The following is a 22990-nucleotide window of genomic DNA, read 5'->3' as shown; positions in this document are numbered from 1 at the left end:
TGTCATTTCAGTCAGATTTGATTTGACTGCAAACACTGAAATTCTCGCATCTTTCTTAAGAGCAAGAACTCAGATTGATGGTATGCAAGGCCAGAATTTCCTTGTGTATGTTGATCTTGGGCTGCAACAACCAATTTGCAGTCCAGTCTAATAATGCAGGGCTGTATAATTATATTGAGAGAAAGCTACCTGCACAACACCAGGTAGAAGTAGGTCTTAAGAGATATGGAAATTGTCTCTTGGGATACACCCAAGATGCTTGCTTGCCTGCTTTGCGAGGCGGGAATGTCCCTGTTGAGTCTGAGAATACAAATAGGACAAAAAAAAAAAAAAAAGGCAAACCAAAAAAACAGGAAAAATAACATGGCTAAGGGATTTTTGATAAGTTTTGTACATTCTCCCAGTATTTGAGAAATAAAATCAAGGAGAATTAGATCTCCATCCTTGAACTGCAGAAGAGAAGTTTGTCTTCTGTGTTATCTTGAGCTCTGTGCGCACAGATGCCATAACTATGGCAGAAGTATATAATCCTATTCAAATGCCATCAGTGACAGTGTGATTCCCAATACCAAAAATTACTTTTTCTCCAGAAAAAATTCTGGATCTATTCCCCAGCATTTGAAACATTTGAAATGTTGTGCTTAGTTTAATCAGGTCATGGGACTTTCAGCTATGTTAGTTATGGTGGAGCCTTTTTATTTGGCTGAATCCAGCTATTGTGAAAAGCAGCCAGCTGTTTCCCTTTCTCCTCTTTGTGCAAAGATACAGAGAGGGTGTAGCAATGTCCTTCCACCCATTGCACCAGATTGGAGGCATCTAGCCTTTATTGAAAATGTATTTTTAAAGAAAAATTACCGAATGACAGGAAGAGATCTGCTTTGTTCAACCAGGGTTATAAAATGCTATAGGAATTAAGAAATATATATTTCCCCTTAGTAAAGGAGACTCCAGGGGTATTTAAAAATGGACCACTGGCCTAATCCTTGGGTGTTTTTTGGGCTGACAGCAGAATGACTGAACAGCCCGAATGTGCATTAGTGTCCCATGGATGACTGAAGGTTCTGACACTCCCTTTTGGCAAGGTGCTTGAAACACAATCTTCTGCTTGAATAGCAAACAAATCCCCAGCCTGGTTAAAATTACTGCTTATGTGTTTTACCAAATACCTATTTCTTTAATGAAAAAAAAAAAAAACCACCCTGAAAAACAGTAATGAAATAAAGAATAAACTGACTCCATTCACAATATAAAAGAACAGTATGTAAACTAGAGATTTATGCATGAATACTTTCTATTACTTTTTTTCCTCTCTATAAATAAAGGCTGTTCTTTGTGAAAATGCAGCCTTTTAAAGCTATTTCTTAAAAAAGCAGAACCTTATCAGATGATACAGAATGTGCTTAACTAGGACTATTGTTTGCCATGGAAGTACAATTTAGAGTTACAGTTCATTCCTTACACTCTCAAACTCCTGGTGTAAAAGTGGGCGGCTTCTCACCTCTGAAGGGGTCCTGGATTTTTTCTCTGGCTTCTGGCAGGACAAGGTTCCTCACCAGGACCATGGTGAGAGTACACGTTGCCTGTACTGTGGGGAAAAACAAAAATAAAAGATCCTTTTTTTTTCTCCTCTGAGATAGCATCAGTGTTTTGTAAAGGTATGTTTTTCATGTCATGTTCATTTCAGACTATGCTGTGACTGCTGCTCATCAGGTACTGTTACAATTTGAAGAAAAAATAACAGTTCGAACTGTCTTTGTCATGGATGTGTTGCTAAATTGGCTCCTATACTTTGAGCTAAATGCATCTCACTGTGTTAGCTAAAGCAGTTGTTTTGTTTATGTTTTGTTTTTGCCATAGCCTGAAAAAGGGAACTAAAGGTGAATTTGGGCATAATTTGAAGTGAAGGAAAGCCTCTTCATTGGCTTCAGTGCATTTTGGATTGAGCTTTCTTCAATAAGGAAACTGAACAATTAATAACAAAGCTTATAAGCATATATAACACAGTACAGCTATGAACACAGTATAGCTTTGAAATTTCACCTTCTTCTCCCTCTCAAGGTCCTTATTCAAGCTGTGTAACATTTCTTCAGTGCTTTCCAGTGACCTGTTTGTCTTCATTTAGACAAATCAGAATTAAGTCCTGTTTATTTTCTCAGTAAAATTCTGAAGAGTTTGTCTAGTTTGGTGCTAAATTACTAGAGCCTTTTCAAAGCTCTTGCCTTGCTTCTGATTTGTGTTCTTGCTTTTAGGGGATGGAGGGAGGGAAAAGCTCTGGTTAACATTTTAAACACAGAATAGAATTTTTTCTTGTATGTCTCATGAAGAAATGAGCAAGTGTGAATAGTAGGAATGTGTTTCTCTAAAACAGTTGAATATTTAATCGGTGCTTAGGGAATAAACTTCTTATTCATAGAGTATAGGAGATGTTGGGAATTAAGACTTTACTTTCTGAGGTCCCTCTGGACCTCAGAAAAAAAATGTTCCAGGTTTTTTGATCTTAAAATGCATAAAGTGAAAAGTCATTTGAACTAGAAAATTATACTTTTCAGTACTTTGAAAATATGTTTTCTGAAACCCCTCTGGCTTGGGTTTCTTTTTCCTTCAACAAAATCTAGTTGAAACTGGTTTATTTCCCAGTAGTTTTTTGTTTTGACAAATAGTGCATTTGAACAGAAGGAACTGTTCCACTGAAGTGCTTGAAATCAAGTGCAATCCTAGGTCACATCTTGACCTGTTACATCTAGATAGCAGCTTGTAGTATAGCTGTCTTGTAGCAGAAATAAATGAGGGGTGGTGGTGGTAAGGCAGTGGCTTTGGCTACAGACTCTCTTTCAAATAGCTGGTTACACAAAACAGGGGAAGTCCAAAACAGTCTTGTTAAACAAAATGTTTGCCCTTTCAAGCTCCAGTGGCACAATAAACAAAGATTACTTGGATTCCTTCCTGGAAGCAGAAGGTAGAAGGAACATCTTATGTTAATACAGTTCTCTTTAAACATGCAGAATTCTTATGTCTAGAATATTCCTGCCTCTCTTGGGAACTTGCTCCATTGATGTAATTGGACCAGTTAATACTGCTAATCTAAATAAGGGGTAATTTATCATGGTTTGAAATTATTTTGCTTGGTGTGAATCCAGTCACCAGTGTAAGCTATGAATCAGGGTAAATCTCCACTACATACAGGGATTTCTACTGTAATACTCACTTGGATAATATCTAGGGCATTGTGCTTTGCTGTTTCTGATTCCTGTATTGTTCTGTGGTTTATAGCATCGATGCAGTGATCCATGTATACACAATCTGATTTGGATTAAAACTGTGCAGCAGTCAGTAAAGGAGGCACTGTTTGGGTTCTTTGTCCAGAATTCCCCCTTTGCACGCAGTGCAGGTTCTGCTCATTGTCCCTCTGTCTGTGTAAATCTGTGATCCACGCCAGTGCTAACCTGACAGAGGGCTGTCAGCACTCTGTAAAGCAATGCTGAAATAGGACAGTAACCCAAATCTTCGAATTCTTAATTGCCTTATATTCCATACCTAGCCAAACACAAAATCCCACTGGGACTCAGTCTAAAATATCAGTTTTATTTTTAATTTCAAAATTGGTTTATGCTTTGCTGCAGAAGAGATTGAAATGGTAAAATGAGAAGCAATGTGAGAACATGTTGCAGGCTGACCTATCTTTTTCAGGGTCAAAACAAAAATTTTTGTTCTTCTTATTTACTTGTTTTTATGTAAAACCTAGGGGAGCAAGTGAGAGAGCCTTAATTTTGTTTTTATTTGTCGCTAAATAAGAGAAGAGCTCTTTAATGGAGAGCATGAATAATTTAGTGTTTCATTATGAGTCTAGTGAGCATAGTAGCTTGACAAAGAAAGTTGTGGGTGTAATTTCTAGCAGCATAGAGACTGAGCTCCCATACCCCTTTCAAAAGCAAACCAGAGCCCCTGTTGGAACCATTTTACACTGCTTGCAAAAGAAGACAGTGCTTCTGTGAGTGGGGCTTTGGCAGAGGTGGACAATGCCACCCTTAGCAAATTCTTCTGCCAGTGTAGGATCTGCCCTTGCTGGCTGTCTGCTAAAGTGAGAGAGGGAGAAGCTTTTGGCCCGCTGAACTTCCCTCCCTTGGCATTATCAAAGTTTGATTCATATGGGTGTGAAAGGAAGTAAGATCTATTCAATTTGCTTGATTGCCTCCTTGCATGCCCCTTGAAAGTCTGAGAATAGGTGGAGTAGTGATTTTCCCTTTCCACTGTGGTAGCCAGTATTTAAAAACAGGGGAGTTGTTCTTCCTTGGGTCCTGGTTACTGCACTGCCTGGAAAAGTTTGTTGCTGTGTACACTGAACCAAATTATTTTGAAGCATTTCAATTTCCTTTCTTTGCTCTTTTGTCTCATATAGTAGCAGGGACCCTGGTTATTGTGACACATTACATGACATGATCTTTTTGAATGCTTGACAAGGATCCAGCTGGAGCCCTTTGTGGTAGTAAGCCTTCAGAATTTTGCTTTTGTCCATCAATGTTTTTACTTCAGGTGAATGCTGCTGTTCTTAGCAATAGCTCTTGTGTATCCTTGTGCTGTATAGCAAGAGGATTTTAACTGCAGATATTGCTTACAGGGTGTGGGAAATCAGAAAACTTATTTCAACTCCTAACAGCCTAATAAGTCTCTCAAATCAAGATATTTTCAGGAGAGGAGTGTTCTTACCTGTATATTTTTTTTTAATTTAAACCCCCAGTATTAAAAAGAAAAAAAAGACAAGTTCACCAGACTGTCCTCTAGCATTTCTTCCTACATTGAATAATTTCATAGCATAGAATAAGAAAAGCCTGTTTTCTGATATGCTCATGGTCTTCCTATTTTGGCTCTTTGCCATCTGCTGGGTTGCTGGTTTGCTGCCTCCCCAGATTTCCATGCCCTGACTAGCCCAGAGACATGAGTGATTGTGCAGGAGAGGAGGTGTTTGGGATGGACAGACACCCAGGTGGGGCTTGAGAAGTTGTCTGGAAAGGGACATTTAGACTGATGCCAAGTAGGAGGAGATAAACACCTAATCCCCTTATTGTACTTAATACTGTCCTTCTTGATTAGGTATAAATAAGATTAAAAGTTCCCTGAGGAAAGGATTGGCTGTTTTTTAATAGGGACCTGATATTCATGTTTGTTTGGTTTTTTTTTTTTTTTTTTCAATTAAGTTTGCACATACAGCTTTCACGTGGCACTGAATTCAGGCAGCAGCAGGAATTTGTGCATTGTTTTCCTCATGCCTGAAGATGCTAAATCTGTCAGAGGCTTTGGCTCAGCCCCCCTCAGGCTGACCTGGGTGCGGGTGCCATCAGGACCTGGCTTTTCCAAGCCTGTGGGAGTCAGTGGCCCAGGTGATGGGCTGCATGTGTTCAGCACCCAGAGCTGCACCCAGGGAGGGGCAAGCTGAGCTCTGAAGAAGACATTAAGGAAAAAGAGTGGAGCTGAGTGAAGCCAGTGGGGAAAGCTGGCATGGCAAGCTCAAGTTTTCCCCGGGAGAATGGGAAGCTTTCAGCACTGCCTCTGCTTCCTATTGAAATCTGAGTTAAGATGCATAACTCCGCTCCCACTGTAATGAAAAAGGCTGATTTTTAATACATGGGAAATTCTGGGCTCAATAGAACTGCTCTTGAAAAAACTGTTTGTTAGAAGTAAAAGCAAGTACAGAAGGACTCCAGCCAACTAAAAAATTCACTCAAGTGGCTCTTACAGCATTGAGACTCACTATTTTAATTTAGTTGTAATGAAGGAAAATTTAAAGTAGTTACCAGTGCTCACCCAGCTAAAGAAATGCAGATGACTCTTTTCATTTTCCAAACTATTTATATGTGAAGCTGCCCTGGGGAGGAGTGGGCAAAACTGAAATGATGTGTCATTGCTGAAATTGCTAAACTTCACTCTTTTTACCCATTTGATTTTTTTTAAAATATTTTCCAAGAGTATTTCAGCTGACTTCTTATGAACAGGTGAAGAGTTTCCCAGAAAAATCTCTGTGTCTTACAGTCATATTAATCTTAAATATTAATTAATTAAAGCCATATGAATCTTTAAATTATTAAATCTTGACATAATTTGGATTCATTTTTGTATTCCTCTGGCTTCAGTTAAATAAATGAGCCAAGTATCTGCTACAAAGTACAATTGTGTACAATCAAGTCCAAATTATTTGAGATATTAATAAAGCAATTTTGTATTTTATAGTACAATTTTTTCCATCTGTGAAAGAAAATGTATTCATAGCATGATTTATAGCATGATATTGAATATATATTGGATTTTTGTCATTTTATTTCTTCTCATGGGTGCTATGCCCTGCAACTGAGGAGGACAGCAAGGGCCAGCATCCACTTCACCGAGGGCAAATTTTGCCCTTTACAGTAATCTGAAGGACTGTGGTTGGATACTGGATGTGAGATTTGAAAGCCTCTCACTGAGGCCATTTTGAAGCTGTCAGTTCTACACTGTCTCACTGTGCTTCAAATGATCAGTCCCAGGTCTTATGTTATTCTAGGTTTATTTTCAGTAAAAGAGAAAAATATTTCCAGTGCTGGTACAATATTACAAACGGATCAGATAAAGAGAATGGTCCCACATTCTGAATCTGACAAACATGTGACTCCTGAAGTGCCTGTGAAGTTCCTTTTAAACCCCTCCATAGCCTGTATGCAGGTTTGCTTATTAGTTTTAAATAGGACACTTGGTCTTCTTACGTAGCGTGTTAATTGGAGATTAGAGCATTTAGCCTTTTAGGCTGCTAGTTTAATTAGGGTAATGTGCAAAATGTATCAGCAAAGCCTGTTTGGCTATGCCAACTACATTTGTTAACTTCAGTCAGCAACCAATAGGTTGCTCTGTGTCTAAGGCAAATTCCAACAGCAATGGCACTATCTGTCTTGGTCCAAACCCCATGGAATGAATAAAAAATGGAAACCAGACTGCCTTTCAGCTCCTGAGAGCTAAGTGGCCCCTGCCATTAACACTGGGAGATGTGAATGAAGAACCATTCATTTGAGCTGTATTCTTGTGCATGAACAGCATGCTACAGTCTCCAGGGCTGGCAGCATGTCACCCTTTGTTACACTAAACCAACATGAAATAAAACTGGGGAGCCTGAAGTAAATATGGAATCCACAGAGAAGGTTTGCGTGTGCATGGAAAGAAAGACATGGGCTGCACTACTGGGTTGTGTGGCTGAAACAGGGGAGGTTTAGAACTACTTTTTTGAGAAGAAGTCAGGGTGTGGAAGAATGTGGTGCTGAAAGTAAGCAGGAACAAAAAGGTGAATTTGAGAGCCAGCTCAGGAAAGGAGGTGTGTAGAACATAGTGCTTATTTGTCATCCTGTTCTTCTAAGCCTTCTGATGTTTACATTTTTGTAATAGAGTTTCTCACACACTTTTCATGTAAATAATGATTGTTTTGCATTCCTTTCTGGAAAAAGAAAAATTTGATGAATTGTTAGTTTGACCAGTGTGGCTGGAGAAGTGGCAATTTCATCCTCCAATCCATAGTCACTTTTAAAGTCTATAAATATTGGAGTTCGAAAATAAACTATACTCTTTTTACCTTGGACGTTTCAGCTTGTGCGTATAGTTCATTTTGTGTCCTATTACAACACCTTTTAACTTTTAAAAGTTTCTATTTCTAATGCTTCTTTTGTGTGTTTCTCATTTCAGATTGCCTGTTTGGTTCCTGTTGACCAGTTTGAGTTATACAAGAGGTTGAAGTTTGAACGAGGTGTGAAGCTTTTTGTCTCTATTACTTTCTCTTTTGTCAGTGGAGGCAGCGCTGTTATATATGGCAGAGACAGAGCCTGTGGAGTGAGTGAAGGAAGAGACAGAGAAGATGTCTTTGCTTTTAAATAGTTCAGGAGCAGTCACTAGGTCGGGCTGTGCTCCACAGACAAAGTCGAAATTCTGTTTTGCAGACTCAAAGAAGCAGCGTCTTAATGAATTACCAGACTTCAACTCAAGCTTGTGGGCAACACTCTCAGACTGTGTGCCTGGGGCTCCACTGTTCTTCTGATGGCATGTTCATCTTGGGTCCTTGAGGTGGTTGTACTGGTAGAACTTGACAAGGTGCTAGAGGCTGGTGCTGGCCAGGGCACACAGTCCTTTTACACATCCCTAGGGATCTTCAGAGCTTCTGGGGCACACGTACTCTGAAATGCAATGTGAATTTTTGCAAGCATCCCTGCAAAATAGCTTTGCTTACGTAGAAGCCTCACATGTATTCGTCTCGTAGAGTTTTTCTTCCCAAGGAATAGTAGTCCCCTCATTCCTGAGGAAGGCCTACTTTATAAAGAAATTTAAAACTGAAGGTCTCACTGAGGTCAAGATTTCCTATGCCCAGAGGTCACTCTTCTGCATCAAGAGATGGTCCTTGACAAGGCTGAAGAAGAAACTGGCTAGTCAGAAAGATGAGATCCCCTTCCTGGTTTTAAAGACTGCCACCAGCTTCAAAGTTTCAGCTGGAAGGTGCAGTGTTTTTAAAGACCTCAGTGCATGGTAGTATGCAGAATGGTGTGTCTGAGACACTGCCCCACTCTGCCTGTTCTCAAACTTTCCTTGAAAGACTGGATTTATATTCTTACTCTGCATGCCTGCTTAGATGCAGTGGATTGTGTAAGACAGTGCAGAGGTCTATAAAAATTAGGCAAAATAATGCACTTGAAAAGCTGGTCAGGTAGAAGAATATATAGGTTTTTACAGAATCTCATCTGACATGAATCCTTGTGAATGACCACAAAGTAGAAAAACTGCTCATAATACTCAAATATTCCCCAGAGTTTATGGGCAAATGCAGATTGTAGATATGATATTCAGGCACTCAGGTCAAACAAAAAGAAAAAAAATCCCAAACCTTGGTTTTATTTTTTGTTTCTTTCTCCTGTTTTACCACCTTCTTGTTTATTCTTAATTTCTTACAAAGTCTCTCCAGTTCATAATCTAATCAGTGGCTTGTCTACAGTCCTAGACAATGGAAGTCACAGCTTGTTAATTCACCATATTAAAGGGTTTAAAAAAAGGGACTTTCTTGCAATACATTAATCTGTTTTATGTAAAACCTTTTTTTACTGATGACTCTGAAACTATTGGTTTCCTGGTATCTCTTCCTCTATAACTAGCCAAAGCTAAACTCATGATCTTTTGTTACTTTTTTTTTACTGCCTCCCACGCAGAGAAGCCTGAAACTTGTCTAGTTTTTAAATCCTCCTTTCCTTTCCTTTTCTTTTTTGCCTAAGTCTGACAAATTCTCTTCCACCTCTGCTATCTCTCTTCATTATGATTTTAAGATCTGCCCTTACTCCTTTATGATAAAACTGGTGTCCGAGCAGCAGACTTAGGCATAGCCCTTTTGCCTTGCCTTTTGGCCCCAGCAATAAATCCAGCTTACTGATGTCTGGGAACGATTCCTGCTAGCTAAAGCTCTGACCTGGACACCCAGCACTAATCCCAGCCTTAGCCAAGACCTTTTGCCTATCCTGGATTTAATGCTGTCCCCAAGGCTGACCTTTCTGCACTCATCAGTGGAACTTGGGACTTGGCTTATTAGTTTCTGCTGGCCTGGAGCACCAGTCTCAGACCTGAGCCTTACCTGGCAAAGCCTGCCTGCCCTGCTCTGACACTCTTTTTCTGAAACCAGCAATAGACCTCACTGATGGCATCTGCTGGGGATGAATTCTCACCCAGAATCTGTCCAGAGACTCCTTCCTGATCTTCAACTTATTGTCCAGACATTTTCCATTGTGAGATTTATTTTGAGGAAAATTTGGAACACCCCAGGAAGGACTTACTCATCCAACAGCCGTTTCCCTCATCCCCAATCTGTGCTAGCTATGTTAATAGAATATATATCTTCTCATTTTCATTGCTTTCTTTTTTTAATGGGCCAATAATATTGTGTGGAAACATAGTGAGAAGTAATTGGTATAGAATGGTGTATCTACAGACAATTGTTAAATTTAATAATAGATGCACTGATAATAAGCTATTCTCTTGTGGGGTTTGTGTTCTTAGAATGCAAATGTGTTTTTAAAAACAAGATTTTTTTGCATATCTGTAACTTCTCTGCATCCAGTCAGGGCTAAGCCACAGAGTTTCTGTGAAGCATATTTATTAGACAAACAGGAATTGTTCTATGTCTATAAGGATGGTGTTGATGTAGTCAACAGAAGTAAAGAAATAGAGGAATGGTAAGTGGTTAGGGCACATGCATAATATTTGCCAGTAGGCTGAGGGGTAGATGAGGAGAATCTCCATTTTATGCCTGACTCAAAAGTAGTCTGTTTTAAATGGAGATTTCTGTGAAACACAGTCTTATCCTTTCAGTCCTATCCTTCTGAGCCAGAAATTATTTTCTTCAGGGTGCTGCATTCCTCCTGTCTGCCACCTACATCTCACCTGCTTGCTTGGATGTTTTATGAAAACTGGCCAGATCCCTGCCCAAAACTGGCACTGTTTGGGAAGGCTTTCCTCCTGAGAGTTGAGGGAGCTGTGGCTGAACTGGCTGCAGGGTAGCAGGGGAAAAGCTCAGGAGAGAAATGGCCCTAACCAAGAGATGGAGCAACTTGCCAGAGCAGGCTGATAGCCTCTTTCCCTTTTTTGGCTGTGCCTTTTTAGCTGTTACTGGTTTCGCTTGTGCTCCATGGCAAACCAAACAGTATGAGACAGCGTGGATTGCAAAACAGCATCTGTAGGTTCTTTGTAAGATGGAGGAAGTGGGAGAGGAGGGACTTTCATCTGTTGCATTACATCTTGCTGCAACAAATTTGTAAAAAACAGGTTTACAACCCAATTCTCCTCCTCCCAATGATGTCAGAACCAGACATTCTGTCTTTCACCCAAACACAGGATAGGGGAATTTAGGTTTACAAAGTTGAATTTTCAACAGAAAACATGCAGAATCTATTGTGTGAAGGATTAAATGCAATAGCAAGTACTAGGCCATAGTCTTAACCAATTCAGGGTTTCTTTTAAGAGACACCAAAGGAACCTAGAGAAATAAAAATTTCTCAGTCAGGACATTACTTTTTAAAAGTATGTAAATATGAAAAGTTGCTTGATTTGCTGTGGCTCTCTTCTCCCTACTAATGAAGCCGAGATCTAATTTGTTTTTGCTTTCATTCAATAGAAAGCAAAATGTTTGTTTTGGGAGGCAAACAAAGTGTGTGCAAGACAGTAAGAGAAAAGAATGCAACTAGATCCATGAAATGGCTGAAGGTAGATGGCACAGGTGTTTTGCTGTCCTGCCTAAATTATAGGTGACAACCTTTGCATGGAAATAGAAATTCTCTACATATGTTGGAGCTCTCTGACACAGACTCAGAAGTTACCCAAAGTCAGAGTAGTGTGTACCTGTGTGTCCATATGTGCTTTCAGCAAAATTTGCTGGAGAACTCGTATATGATGTCCTTGTGCAGCTTTTTGTTTCAAGTGGGACAACTAATTTTATCTGCTGGAGGTACCTTGTAATGCCTTTTGCCATCTCACAGTCAGGATTTCCATTGACTTTGAAGACATCTCCTCCATTTATTTTCAGTGGTGGTCCCAGAGAGCAACCAGGGAAGGAGGAAGGGCAAGGTAGCCCCTGACAGCCCTTTTCTGGGGAGGCTCTGCAGGGTGTGAGTGTTCATGCGCTTCATGGAATTGAGTAGCAAATGACCAACAGTGAATGTGTCCCAGCTGGGTTTTTGTTGCAAAGTCCTTGAATAAAGATTGGGAAGTGAGAGAGAGGATCAACATTTTTCATTCTCTGCCATGTAGTGTGATGACTGTAACTCAGTGTCTACACCCTGAATCTTGACTCCTGTGATAATCTGATACCGGACAAATAGTAATGATATGATGCAGTGAATATTAACTGCAATTTATAGATAAAGGATAGTACATAAGGCATGGAAAGTGACTTGACATTAATTTAATTACAGTCCTTCTGCTGTTTACATGGAAGTTACTGCATGGCTTGCACATGTCCAAGACATGGAGTGGCCTAGTGCTACAAAAGACACTTGCTTCTCAGCCAGCAGCAGCTAGGTTCATATTTTGAACCTTGCTATAAAAAGGCAAGGAACACATTCTGTGTAGTGTATTTCTATTGTCGCAATGCTTTCAGCGCAACTGCTTAGCAGAGGACAAATGCAGACCTGCCTGAAGAAGAGCAGGCCCAAATGCCCGTGGGTGTGGGTGTGGAGCGCTTTGGCTTCCACACCCTTGTGCAGAATTGGGTGCTGTGTACCTAGACACATGTCACTGGGACAAGAAGAGGACTGCATAAAGAGTTTTATTTCTCTCTCTGTTGCATTTCAGAAGTCCATTTGGACCCCCAGAGAACATGGTGCCCCACAGCCGACTGCCAAACCGTGTGCCACATTGCACTGAGCGAGTCGGGAGCGCCGGTGCCAGTGGAGTGCCCCGCCTGCCGCCTGACCTTCTGCTCCTCCTGCAAGGAGCCATGGCACGGGCAGCACCTGTGCCAGGAAAACCAAATGACCCCAGTACCCACTGAGCAGGGGTAAGATGGGAATCCACGATGGCTGTGCCATCTTTTGGTTCTTTTCATCACAGGGCCTCACGTTGCGTTCATGGGGCAGCTTCCTTCTAGGTCCACAGCTTCAGCTTGGAGACTGTCCAACTCTCCTGGTGTTTCCTAAACACAATTCCAGTCTAAATATTACTTTAAATGCTAAATTTTATTTTCACATACTTAGTATTATTTGTGTACTTATCAAGCTTGGGTTGCAACTGACACTTCTAAAAGGTGAAGCCCTCCAGGACTTTAAATCTGCCTAAAGGCTTTGTTCACATGCTAGAATTACGACCTGTGCCCATACCAAAAATCCAATATACCAATATTGCAGGATCCAAATTTTGCTTATACTGTGGTTAAGAAATCACCCCTGCTTAATATTTACAGAATCTTTGCATAGAAAAACCTTAACTCCTACACAGTGTAAATTTCACTTGGAGTGAGAAGCTTTATTTATGCTCATTTTCCTTAACTGCAAACAACCTGCAGATCAGGTTGTAAAAGCCATTATCTATAGAAGAGAGGCTTTTGTGTTTAAGCTATGTCATGTCTTTGGCTATCCATCTTTGTTTTCAGAATCAGGTTATATTGAGTCATGTTTTCAAAGTTTTCTATAATTTTTTTTCAATAAATGAAAAACTTAGAACCTAGAGCATTCTGCTTGCTAGAAACTCCATGGAATAGGTGTTGCCAAAAAGCTCTTGCTGTGATTTTTCTTCTCTAGGTGTGATCTCTGGCTGTGGTAGGGTTTAAGCCTATTTTATTTAGACAGGGAGGATTCAGACAAGGATTATGAGTTGCATAATCCAGTCCTGTTAAATGAATTGTGTAAGGTCTCTGTAACAAAATGCTAAGTTTTAATGCTATAGGTGATTAATTGTGAGTGTAGTGAGTGTTACTTTTATACAGCATAAAGGAACAAGGCAAGGGATTTTCACTTTTGTGTGACGTTAATAGTCTTACACCTAGTAGCGAGTGTGTTTCAATGTATTGTACTGAATATAGGAAGCTTCACACACTGAGGACACTTAGGACAACATTTTATGCTCTGAAAGATAAGCACGATACACATCAGGCAGTGGACCTGAATACCGACCAATATGTTCACATCTCACTTTAATGTTTCCTTACTTTTCTAGATTCCTTATTGGAGCAGAGACAGAGGCACCAATTAAGCAGTGCCCGGTTTGTCGAATTTATATTGAGCGAAACGAGGGCTGTGCTCAGATGATGTGCAAGAACTGCAAGCACACATTTTGCTGGTATTGTCTACAGAACTTGGATGTAAGTGCTGCAGAAAAAACACCAGGATAACGAATAATGGTGTTAAGGGTTAGTCCGAGGCCCTGCGCAAGCTTTTTGTTTGTTCATTGCTGTCCTAGCAAATTTCTTGGCTCAATTCAGCTTCTGACTCAGTTGTTTTCTTTTCTTTCACCCAATCCTTTTAATTATATCAATATAGTTTTTTATTTCTTCCATAAAGGGTTATGGCCATGTCTATGGGTCCCATGTTAGTTCTATGAGGGAGATGGGACTAACACATTGCTTTCTGGAGGTTTGTTCCAGCAATACCTTGCTTGGATTCGCTCTTCCTAAAAACAGTTTGGTTGAGAGTGAGGGAAATAGATGTCTTCCACCTGTTTCAACAGCAAAGGACACTGTCTAAAAATGGTATGGTGCTGGGTGAAGGGGGTTGTTCCATGGTATGGTGGCTAGGGAGCACCAGGTCTCCTTTACCAGTCCATCTTTAGTGCCATGTTTGCTGAAGAGAACGATTGGCTATTAGGCTTGAGGATAAAAATGTTGGATCGTGAACACAGATTGTGAAGTGCATGTTGCTAGTTACTTCTCAAAGGTTACAAACCAGTCTCAACTTGTGTGGACTTCAAGTATCCTAGCAGCATGAAGAGTCTTGGAAGTAATGCACTTGTATATATGGCAGCTTGCCCTTTTGGCACAGTCATCAGTAAGAGCTGTGGGAGCATGAAAAGGACTTTACCAGCACTTGAACTAAAATGTTAGGTGCTGCGTAGCTTTTCTTGTCTTTTTTGTACTCCACAGCCAGCAAACAATGAGACTTCCTCAGTCTTCATCCTTTACTCAGCACACTAAACAGATTTCTCTTAGTGTTATGTCCCCTTCCTGTGTGGGCGAACGTGCTTTTTCAACATGAGTCTTAGGGCTTGCCTCAGAGTACATGCAGTACACGGTGATTGCTTAACACTGTGCTGAACCTGAGGAGTGTCATATTCTTGCAGACTCCACAGACATGTCCTTATCGAGTTTTTGCCAGTTCAAAGGGAGAAAGAGAGAAGGAAACTGTAGTTGTGTGATTCAAATGTAGTTTTTCTGAATGTGTAGGGGTTACAGGAGCTTTAGGCGTAGATGAAGGTAGTACCTGCAAAGCCAGAGAGCAGAGCTGAAAAATGAAAGGGGAGGCAGCATCAGGTTACAGCACAGTGGTTTAGGGAGGGTAATGCAGGGCATGAGTCACCTTCTGAAGAAAAGAATGAGTAGTTTAATGAGTATTAATGGTAAAAGAGAAATTCAACAGGATTTTTGTACTTTTTATATTTTCCTGTTGAGTCTAAGAAGAGAATTACTGTGAAGTAGGTACAGCAGGAGTACAGAAGGTAAAATACTTCAGGAGGACGATCCCTCACATTGCTAGGTTTCAGAAATGCCTGTTGTTTTCAGTTCCCTTTATCATCACCAAATTATAGCCTAGGTACTTGTGCAATTAGGTGGAACTCATGCACTTTTTAAAAGTGGAGGAGGAAAGATGCTGTATGATAGCTCAGGTGCCAAACATACGTCAATTTCTGAAATTGCAAGTTACTCTAGGTAATGATTTGGAAGACAGGTGAACTTGTCTGCTGGCAGCTGGCAATTTCAAAGCAGTGCCAGGAAGGTTGTGTTTCCACTCTGGTCTTGAACTTCTCCCTGCAGTTCTCTAACCTGCTCTTACAGCTTCTCCTTTTGTTTTTCAGAATGATATTTTCTTACGGCATTACGACAGAGGCCCTTGCAGGAACAAGCTGGGCCACTCACGGGCTTCAGTGATGTGGAACAGAACACAGGTGTGTTCCTAACCAGCTGGGCAGAGCTCTCATGCATGCATGAAGCAAAGAGATTTTAGCCTTCAGAGAAGACCCAAGATGATTATTTTCATATTTTCATCTTTTTTTTGGTGACCTATGCTATGTTTATGCATGCACATGCATATTTTATTTTCCATACTATCTAAATATGTATTTTTCACCACCCTGTCTTTCAGGTTGTGGGGATCCTCGTTGGACTAGGTATCATAGCGTTGGTGACCTCCCCCTTGCTGCTTGTGGCATCTCCATGCATCATCTGTTGCATTTGCAAATCTTGCCGGAGCAAAAAGAAAAAACCCAGCCTGCCAACAACCTAAAATGCTGTGTCTTTTTGAGTCTCCATCTGTACAGCATACGTATGTGAGGAAGCACAATGGTTGTGTTTTGGTGCCATACCTACCAAATAATGCTCCCTTTTTTTGCCAGTTCTTGGGATAAGTGCCTACTCTTTACAGGCTACTCTATCACTAACAAGTCCAGATTATTGTGCAGTACATGCAGTGTAGGTTTTTGCTTCCTGAGGAGGAAAACAGGACACCATTCAGTACTTTATACCCTATTCAAGACTGATAGAACATTCCCATTTTCCATCAGCTGCACATGACTTGATCCTGCTGCATTACTCTTCTTTGCAGATTCAGTCATTACTGTCGTGCTTGCTGTTGGTTCTTGGTGACACTCAGATTTCTCAGAAAGTTTTGGGTCTTTAGTGAAAGAGGGAGAGGGAAAAGCCTGATTAGGTTCTTCTGTCTGATAGCTTGTGTACAGTTAAATGTAACAAACCATTAAGAAAATACGTTTGGTAGTTTCCTGTCAATTGGCTGCCATGGCATTTCTTTCAGCATTGAAATCAGTTTGATTTTTGCCATTGATCTCAACTACAGAAGTAAAAAACCAACAAAACTGTTTCTAAGATAGGGCTCTCTTTTGAGAGACTAGACCTTGAGAAAGCTGCTATTTTTTTCACATTAACATGACATATCTACCATGAAATATTAGGAATATACATATTTCCCTACCATTGGGCATGCCTTTTGTCAGTACCATGGGTGTAGAAAACTCACAGTGAAGGTAATATCGTAAGAAAAACTGTGATACAGTTCCCACTTTGTGCAGAGCGTTGGAATCCTGGTTGGGTTTGTGCAGAGTGGCAGCATGGGCACAGATATACTAAGTACATATGGGCAGTCAGTATATTTTTTTCAACAGTTTACATGGGGTGGCAGCAAGAACCCTGATAAAAAGTTATTGAAACCAGGCTAAGCCAAGCCCTCCTTCAAAACCTTATGGACCTGCTGAAGTGAATACTTGAGAAATGCTGTGTAAATGTGACCTCTGTCCATTGGTAGGTATTTTTCTTGTCCTGCTCAAGGTTAACAAACTCTGTTAGTGATATTTTTTAGTTAATTTAAATCTGGAAGGCTGTCAGTTAATAAGTGCTTCACTTTAATTTGGTGCATCACTGCCAAACCAGTTCAAGCCCTGGTATCAGTTACACCTGTGTAAGTTCACTGAAAGCTCACTGAAGAGCTGGAATTACTGCAGCTCTTCAGTCAGGAGTAGCTGAGATCAGACTCTGCTCCCTGGAGTTTATTTCCTTAATGGATGGTGCTCCTCACAACCGGGGCCGGTGGCGCTTTTGTTCTGGACTCCCGTCTGTGCATTCTATATCTGTGGGAGCAGATTCAAGTTTGCACTGTACAATTGGTTGTAATTCCAAACCCCTTTCTGCAAGGGCTGCAGGCTTTGAAGGAGATGCTGGGCCCGAGCGCGGTGTCGGGCTGGCGCTGGGCCCGGCTGCCCCTGTCGGAGCTCAGCTGGGAGTGCTGCGAGTGCTGCCTGTGTGTGTGTGCTGCTTGGCCGAGCCTCAGGAACTTTGCCTTCTTGGCAGCTGTAAATGTGACCTTTTTTCTGTTTAACTTTGCTCTCTGGTTACTGTAACAAAAGTGGCAGGTTTTCTTCTTTTGAGAAAGTGTAGTCTGTTGAGCAGACTAGCAAGGACAGAGGCCTTAAATGATACTGTCTGTTTTACTTTTTAATTGATTTCTTTTATAAATACTGTCTGACTTTGCTACCAGTCGTGGCTGGAGGGCAGGCAGTGCTCGCCAGTGTGAAAGGCTGTATTTATTCTTCATCCTCAGCTTTGAAGGGAAGCAGAATGGTAGACAGTACATTCTAAATACAGAGTGCAATGCAGGCAACTGCCATTTATAATAAATAAAGAATGTTTTCTGTATGTGTTTTCTTGAAGAGCACTAATGGTAGTGCTCTGGGGTACTCGTGACAGATTAAAGTGTCCAGCCCTTGGCTTTGCACTATTTTTCTACCTACGTTTTTATGGCACTACTGTCATTTCCATTTCATTTATGAACTTGAAGTTGCAAGTCTTACTTTAACAGAGCCTCAAGGACAAAGACGTAGGAGCTGTACAGTCTCTTTAACCATAACCAGCATTGCAATGTACCAATATCCTTTGCATGTTGAAATTTGAGTGTTTTTCATGTTTTGTGATCTTACCCATGACCCTTTGGTAGTCTGGTTTCTTTCCTTTTCCTCTCCCTCCTTCTGTTGGCCTGGTTTTGCTAAAATGCCTATTGGAATGAGGGTGGCAAATCTTTTTTTTCATTAGCACTATTGTGTTAACAAAACTGTCAGGTTCTCCCTCTGCTAAAGAAGGGCCGCTGAAGGCAGTTTTAAGTGCCTGGTGGGCACACCAAAACTCATATAAATTAACCATGCAGGAGTTAACACAGCCTGGCAGTCTCAGTGCCAGTCCAGGCATCTAAGAAATCTAGATGTGGATTGGTAGCCCAAGCTTTTGCTGGAGGTCTTTACACAAAACCTGGATAAGGAGAACACAAGCTACCGGCACCCCTTCCTTTGGCTGTGTAGGTGCAACAAATGGACCAAGAAAAGCTCTGGATATCTTAAGAGCTTAAAAGTTTTACAACATTGATTTTTTTAAAAAGGCTGTGTCCAGTGGCCCATGTATCCTGGCTTTTCATTGCATGGGAATACTTGAGCATGTGCATTAAGTGGACCCTGGCCTGGCTGAGTCAAGCATTACCTATGCTGAAGTGCTGGGAGCAGGAAAGCCCTGATGCTTTGTTTTCCAGAAGGCAGCTATTTTGCACCAACTGGCTATGCTCACAGAGTTTCCACAGAAACATTTTAGCAGGAATCTTTTTACAGTGTTGGCTTTTGCTTTTGTGTTGCTTTGGTTTGTTTTTCAATTTTGTAGGAAACATTAAAGTCACTTTATAAAAGATTTATTGAAAGCATGGCAAATAATACTAGTAATAATTAGGGAGAACTAAAAAAGAGGACTGACTACATCTAACTCTTTTTAATCGAGGTATCTGTAAATCCACTCTCCTGAGCTCCCTCTGCGCGATGTAGTTGGTGCACATCACCAACTACCAGGCTTCACTGCTCTTCCCATCTCTCTTCTTGCACTTGTAGCAGGTGGCTGGTGTGGGGATGGCAGCCAGGGGAGAGCCCAGGGCTGTGGCAGTGCAGGTACCCCACAGGAGCAATTGCCCACCCTGGACTCATCACCAGTTTGTCCTTGGCCCTTTGACCACTGAGAGACACCTTGGGGGTTTTGGGCCTTTAATGTTACACTGAGAGCATTCGCAGATGTCTCTCTTGGAGAACAGAAGTGGAAAGTACTCCATTCCTTCTGAACCAGGGGCATTCAGACCTTATGAAAATTGGGCCCTAGGTGTTTAAAGGTCAGCTCCTAAACTTAAGAGACCAGTGCTAGAAATCTGGATTTGTACTGCATCTGGCCACAAATCTCCATGGACACATATCACACCATTTCCCATCAGTCACTGGATCTGTGTCCAATACAGCTGAAGATCCCATTCAGCACTTCATGTCCTTGTATTAAAATGAGCATGATGATACCTGCTCCCAAATCCATCTCTTAGTAAAAAGAAGACACTTGTCATGCTACAGCACAAGTGCATCTCTGCAATATTTATTCCAGAGCTGTAGTGGGTGCTCTTCAGTAAGTGACGGTTTATTTTTGGTGCATGGGGTTGCTTCCCCCAAAGAAGGGCACAAGGGGTAACAATAATGAATGTTTCTCCATGCTTTAATGATGCTAAATGCCACATCTTGTTGTCTGTCCAGTTACACAGCATGAAGTCCAAAGACATGTTTAAAATGTACACAAAGTTTACTTGAATGAACTAAGAGAAACTGGATATTGCCTCCATATTTGCATGAAGAAATAAATACAAGTGGGCAGGTACAACTGCATTTCCACAATGGGACAATAAAATCAATTTTTGGCAACTCCATTTTTTGGTACCACAATGGATGGTTGTACTGTAGTGCCTGCTGCTTTAAAAATTTGAAATCTGTTTTGCACTGTAATCTCCTTCTCCCAGTCATTCTTTCTCAAACTAATTCCTTTTGTGATCTTATTTTTCATCCTGTATTTCAGGTCAAAGAGTCTTAGAGCAAAGCTAGTAGATTTCTTTGTATGAGGATAAAAATCTTCCAGCCATTTTCTCCCAGGTTTTAAAAAGAAATTTGATGCTGAGTTACCTGACCAAAGTTAGAAATTCCAGACTTGGCTTGTTTAGAAAAACTTATTGAGACTTAAGAAGTTCTCTTTTAACACCTAAATAAGGGCTGCTTTGTTAGAGCTAATAGATAAGGGAGCCATGCAGCTTTTGAGCTTCACAGAGGAGATGCTTCTGTTGTTAAGCAGACTTCTTTGGAAATGTGCTGGGGGGAAAAAAAGCCAAAACCCCCTATACCCTGTATACATATTTTTCTTATATAAATAAAAAATACTTATCATGTATAGATTCATAATTTAAGAATTCAAGCTCTCTGGAGGCTTTCGAGGGTACACTTACCCAGGAAGATAATCTTATAAATATGCTGAGGCAGTTGAACAGAGTGTGCTAGTTATAAAATAGTTGTCAGACATCTCTCACACATGAGTGTGTAGGATGAGATCATAATTTACATGGCTCGAAATAAAGATGTGAAAATTTACCTTTCCTGGAACAGCAAGAGTTGGTTCTTGCAGCCTTCTGGAAGGTTAACTTACTGCTAAGACTCTGGAGAACTTCAGTCTCATTTTAATTTGTACTCTGGTTAGCAAAGTAATGAAGTGAGAGCTGAATGATGTTGCTGAATACAAAGCCCAAAGGTCTGTCTTGTGTCACGACAGTCAAGTTTCTCATAACCAATGTGGTTTTATAATTTATTATTATAATTTATGCAATGCAAATATAATTTATAATTAGTAATTATAAAATACTAAGGATGAAGTATCTTTGCCTTTATCATATGATATTTATTTTAATTGTATTCATACTGGAAGGCTTTTCTGCTTCCGGTAGAGAAGGTCATGGTGCACCTGCAAAGTAAATTTCTGTGATATGGTGCAGTCCACAGTAAATGTTTCCTACTGTTTTGTAGTTATATCAGAGGGTTTTCTTATGATCCTTCAGGTTAGTTCTTTGAGTCGAGCAAATCTCTATTGTTAGGGAAGGTGATTTCCTAGCAATGAGTTTTATTGACCATCACAATCTGAGCTGTAAAAGATGATACTGATTGACAAGGTCCACCAGCTCTTTCAAGGACACAGCCTCATTCTTCTCCCTTCTTCCCCAGAAACTTTATCTTTTCTTGGATGAAAATTAAGGATGTCAGTAATTTGCTGATGCCTTCTGGATGTCCAGACAGAAGCTGCAGCTTCTGGTGGCCACATGCCAGGAGATCCCAGACAGATTGAATGTACGAAGCTGCAGCACGTGTGCAGTGAGTTGCTTAAATTTCCAGAAGGTGCCTGAGCTTTACGGCTTCCCGGGGCCCAGGGTGGATGTGGTGCACAAGGGACTCGGCCAGGTGAGGCTTTGGGTGTCACCAGCTCTATGGCACCTGTTGTGCTGGGCTGTCTCACCATGTTCGAGTGTGTCCCAGATCTTCACCAGCGGCCCTGTCTCAAGCTTGCCCTTTCCATAGCTACCTGCCCACCTTCAAAACACCCCAGAACCCAGAGCAAATCCATTCATTCTCCAAGTCTCTCGCTGCTGGTCTGGTCCAGTTTCACAGAAGCTCCAGTTCACATGAGATATTTGGAGCTCAGCTGGTCTGATCATTGGCTTTTCCCTAATGAGCAAGGCTTGGGAATGAAGAAAAGCAGAACTGGTATTGTCATCACAGGCACCAAGGGTCGCTGTGTGAGACCTCTTTTGACTACCCCAGCATTGCTCATTTCTGAAAAAAGCCTGTGTTTAAAATGTGTGTGCATGGAAGTGTCTGAGTCTGACACTGGATGTGTTTGTGTGTGTGGTGTGAACCAGCAGCAGCCACAGACCCCTGTCCTGCCCCTCGCAGATTTTACCTTCTGTTTATCTGTTATTTTTTGGGTTTTTTTCTTTTCCTCCGGGTAATACACTTTCTTCACCACTTTTCTTCTGGTGAAGGGCAAAAGGGTTTGATCTTTGTAAGATTTGTTAAAATATTTTTGTGTTTATAAGAAGAAAGCTGATATGTATAAAGAAATAAGTGCTTTTGTAAATTTTTTTTGTGGTATAATTCAGCATTTAAATGTTTTACAGATGCAGTTTTTTGCACTCTCTCTGCATATATTCATAAAAATTATATTTATTTTCTGTCCTTAAGGTTTACTTTGGGGTTTTTTTTCTTCTGATGTTATAAAATGCGGTATGTGCAACATTAAAAAATCAGTGTAAAGACATCGTCTCATTTTGTTGTAATCTTCAACTGCCTTTAAAAAGATAACAGAAAATTTATGGAAAGAATTTGAATACATCAGATGTGCTTAATGGAAATTTTGAGGATAAAAGAAGGTTAAAAAAGCTTGAATCAAGAGTCTGGACTGTTATTTACTTTCTCAGAATAATTGACATTAAAATCCTTTTAAAGAGCGTGGGGCAGGCTCTGGATTAGCCCTGGGAGCTGCTGCAGGGCGTGCAGCCAGTGGTGGTGCTTGCTCTCCATAGGTGGGGTGCAGGATTACTGAAGATCTGCTCCCCTGCAAAGTCTGGTGGAGACTCTGGCTTGGGAGCTGCCAGGAGCTGGGGATACCCCAGGAAGTTGTTGTGGGATTTGTGGCAGGCTGCACAGAGGAAAGCCTGCTGCTTCAGAGCCCCCTTTCTCTTCACTTGCTCCCTCAGCCCTGCCTGTCCTTGCAGCAGAACGGGGCCTCCTGCTCCGAGTTCCCAAAGGACCCGATGGAAGGCTACTTCCTGCTGGGCACTTTCAGACATCCATGCTCCTTTATGCGTTTCCTCACACTCCCACTGCATCCTGCAGTGCTTATGAGAGACAATCACAGCTGTGCTTC

General features: G+C 41.0%; 1 protein-coding gene across 2 annotated transcripts in view; it reads left to right on the top strand.

Annotated features, from left to right (window-relative positions):
* The window catches only part of RNF144B (ring finger protein 144B), a 90915-nt gene extending 68406 nt beyond the window's left edge, over positions 1 to 22509 (top strand). For both annotated transcript variants that reach the window (XM_063160051.1, XM_063160042.1), the window contains 5 exons: positions 7696 to 7756; positions 12328 to 12532; positions 13687 to 13831; positions 15538 to 15627; positions 15825 to 22509. In XM_063160051.1, coding sequence (XP_063016121.1) covers positions 7696 to 7756; positions 12328 to 12532; positions 13687 to 13831; positions 15538 to 15627; positions 15825 to 15965 — 642 coding nt within the window. In that variant the 3' untranslated portion in view covers positions 15966 to 22509. The remainder of the gene's footprint in view (positions 1 to 7695; positions 7757 to 12327; positions 12533 to 13686; positions 13832 to 15537; positions 15628 to 15824) is intronic.
* Positions 22510 to 22990: the final 481 nt, after the last annotated feature.

The sequence above is a fragment of the Melospiza melodia genome, chromosome 1 (genome assembly GCF_035770615.1).
Source record: "Melospiza melodia melodia isolate bMelMel2 chromosome 1, bMelMel2.pri, whole genome shotgun sequence".
Lineage (NCBI taxonomy): Eukaryota > Metazoa > Chordata > Aves > Passeriformes > Passerellidae > Melospiza > Melospiza melodia.
Note: the sequence above shows the minus strand (reverse complement) of the source record. Positions and strands in the feature narration are given on the sequence as shown.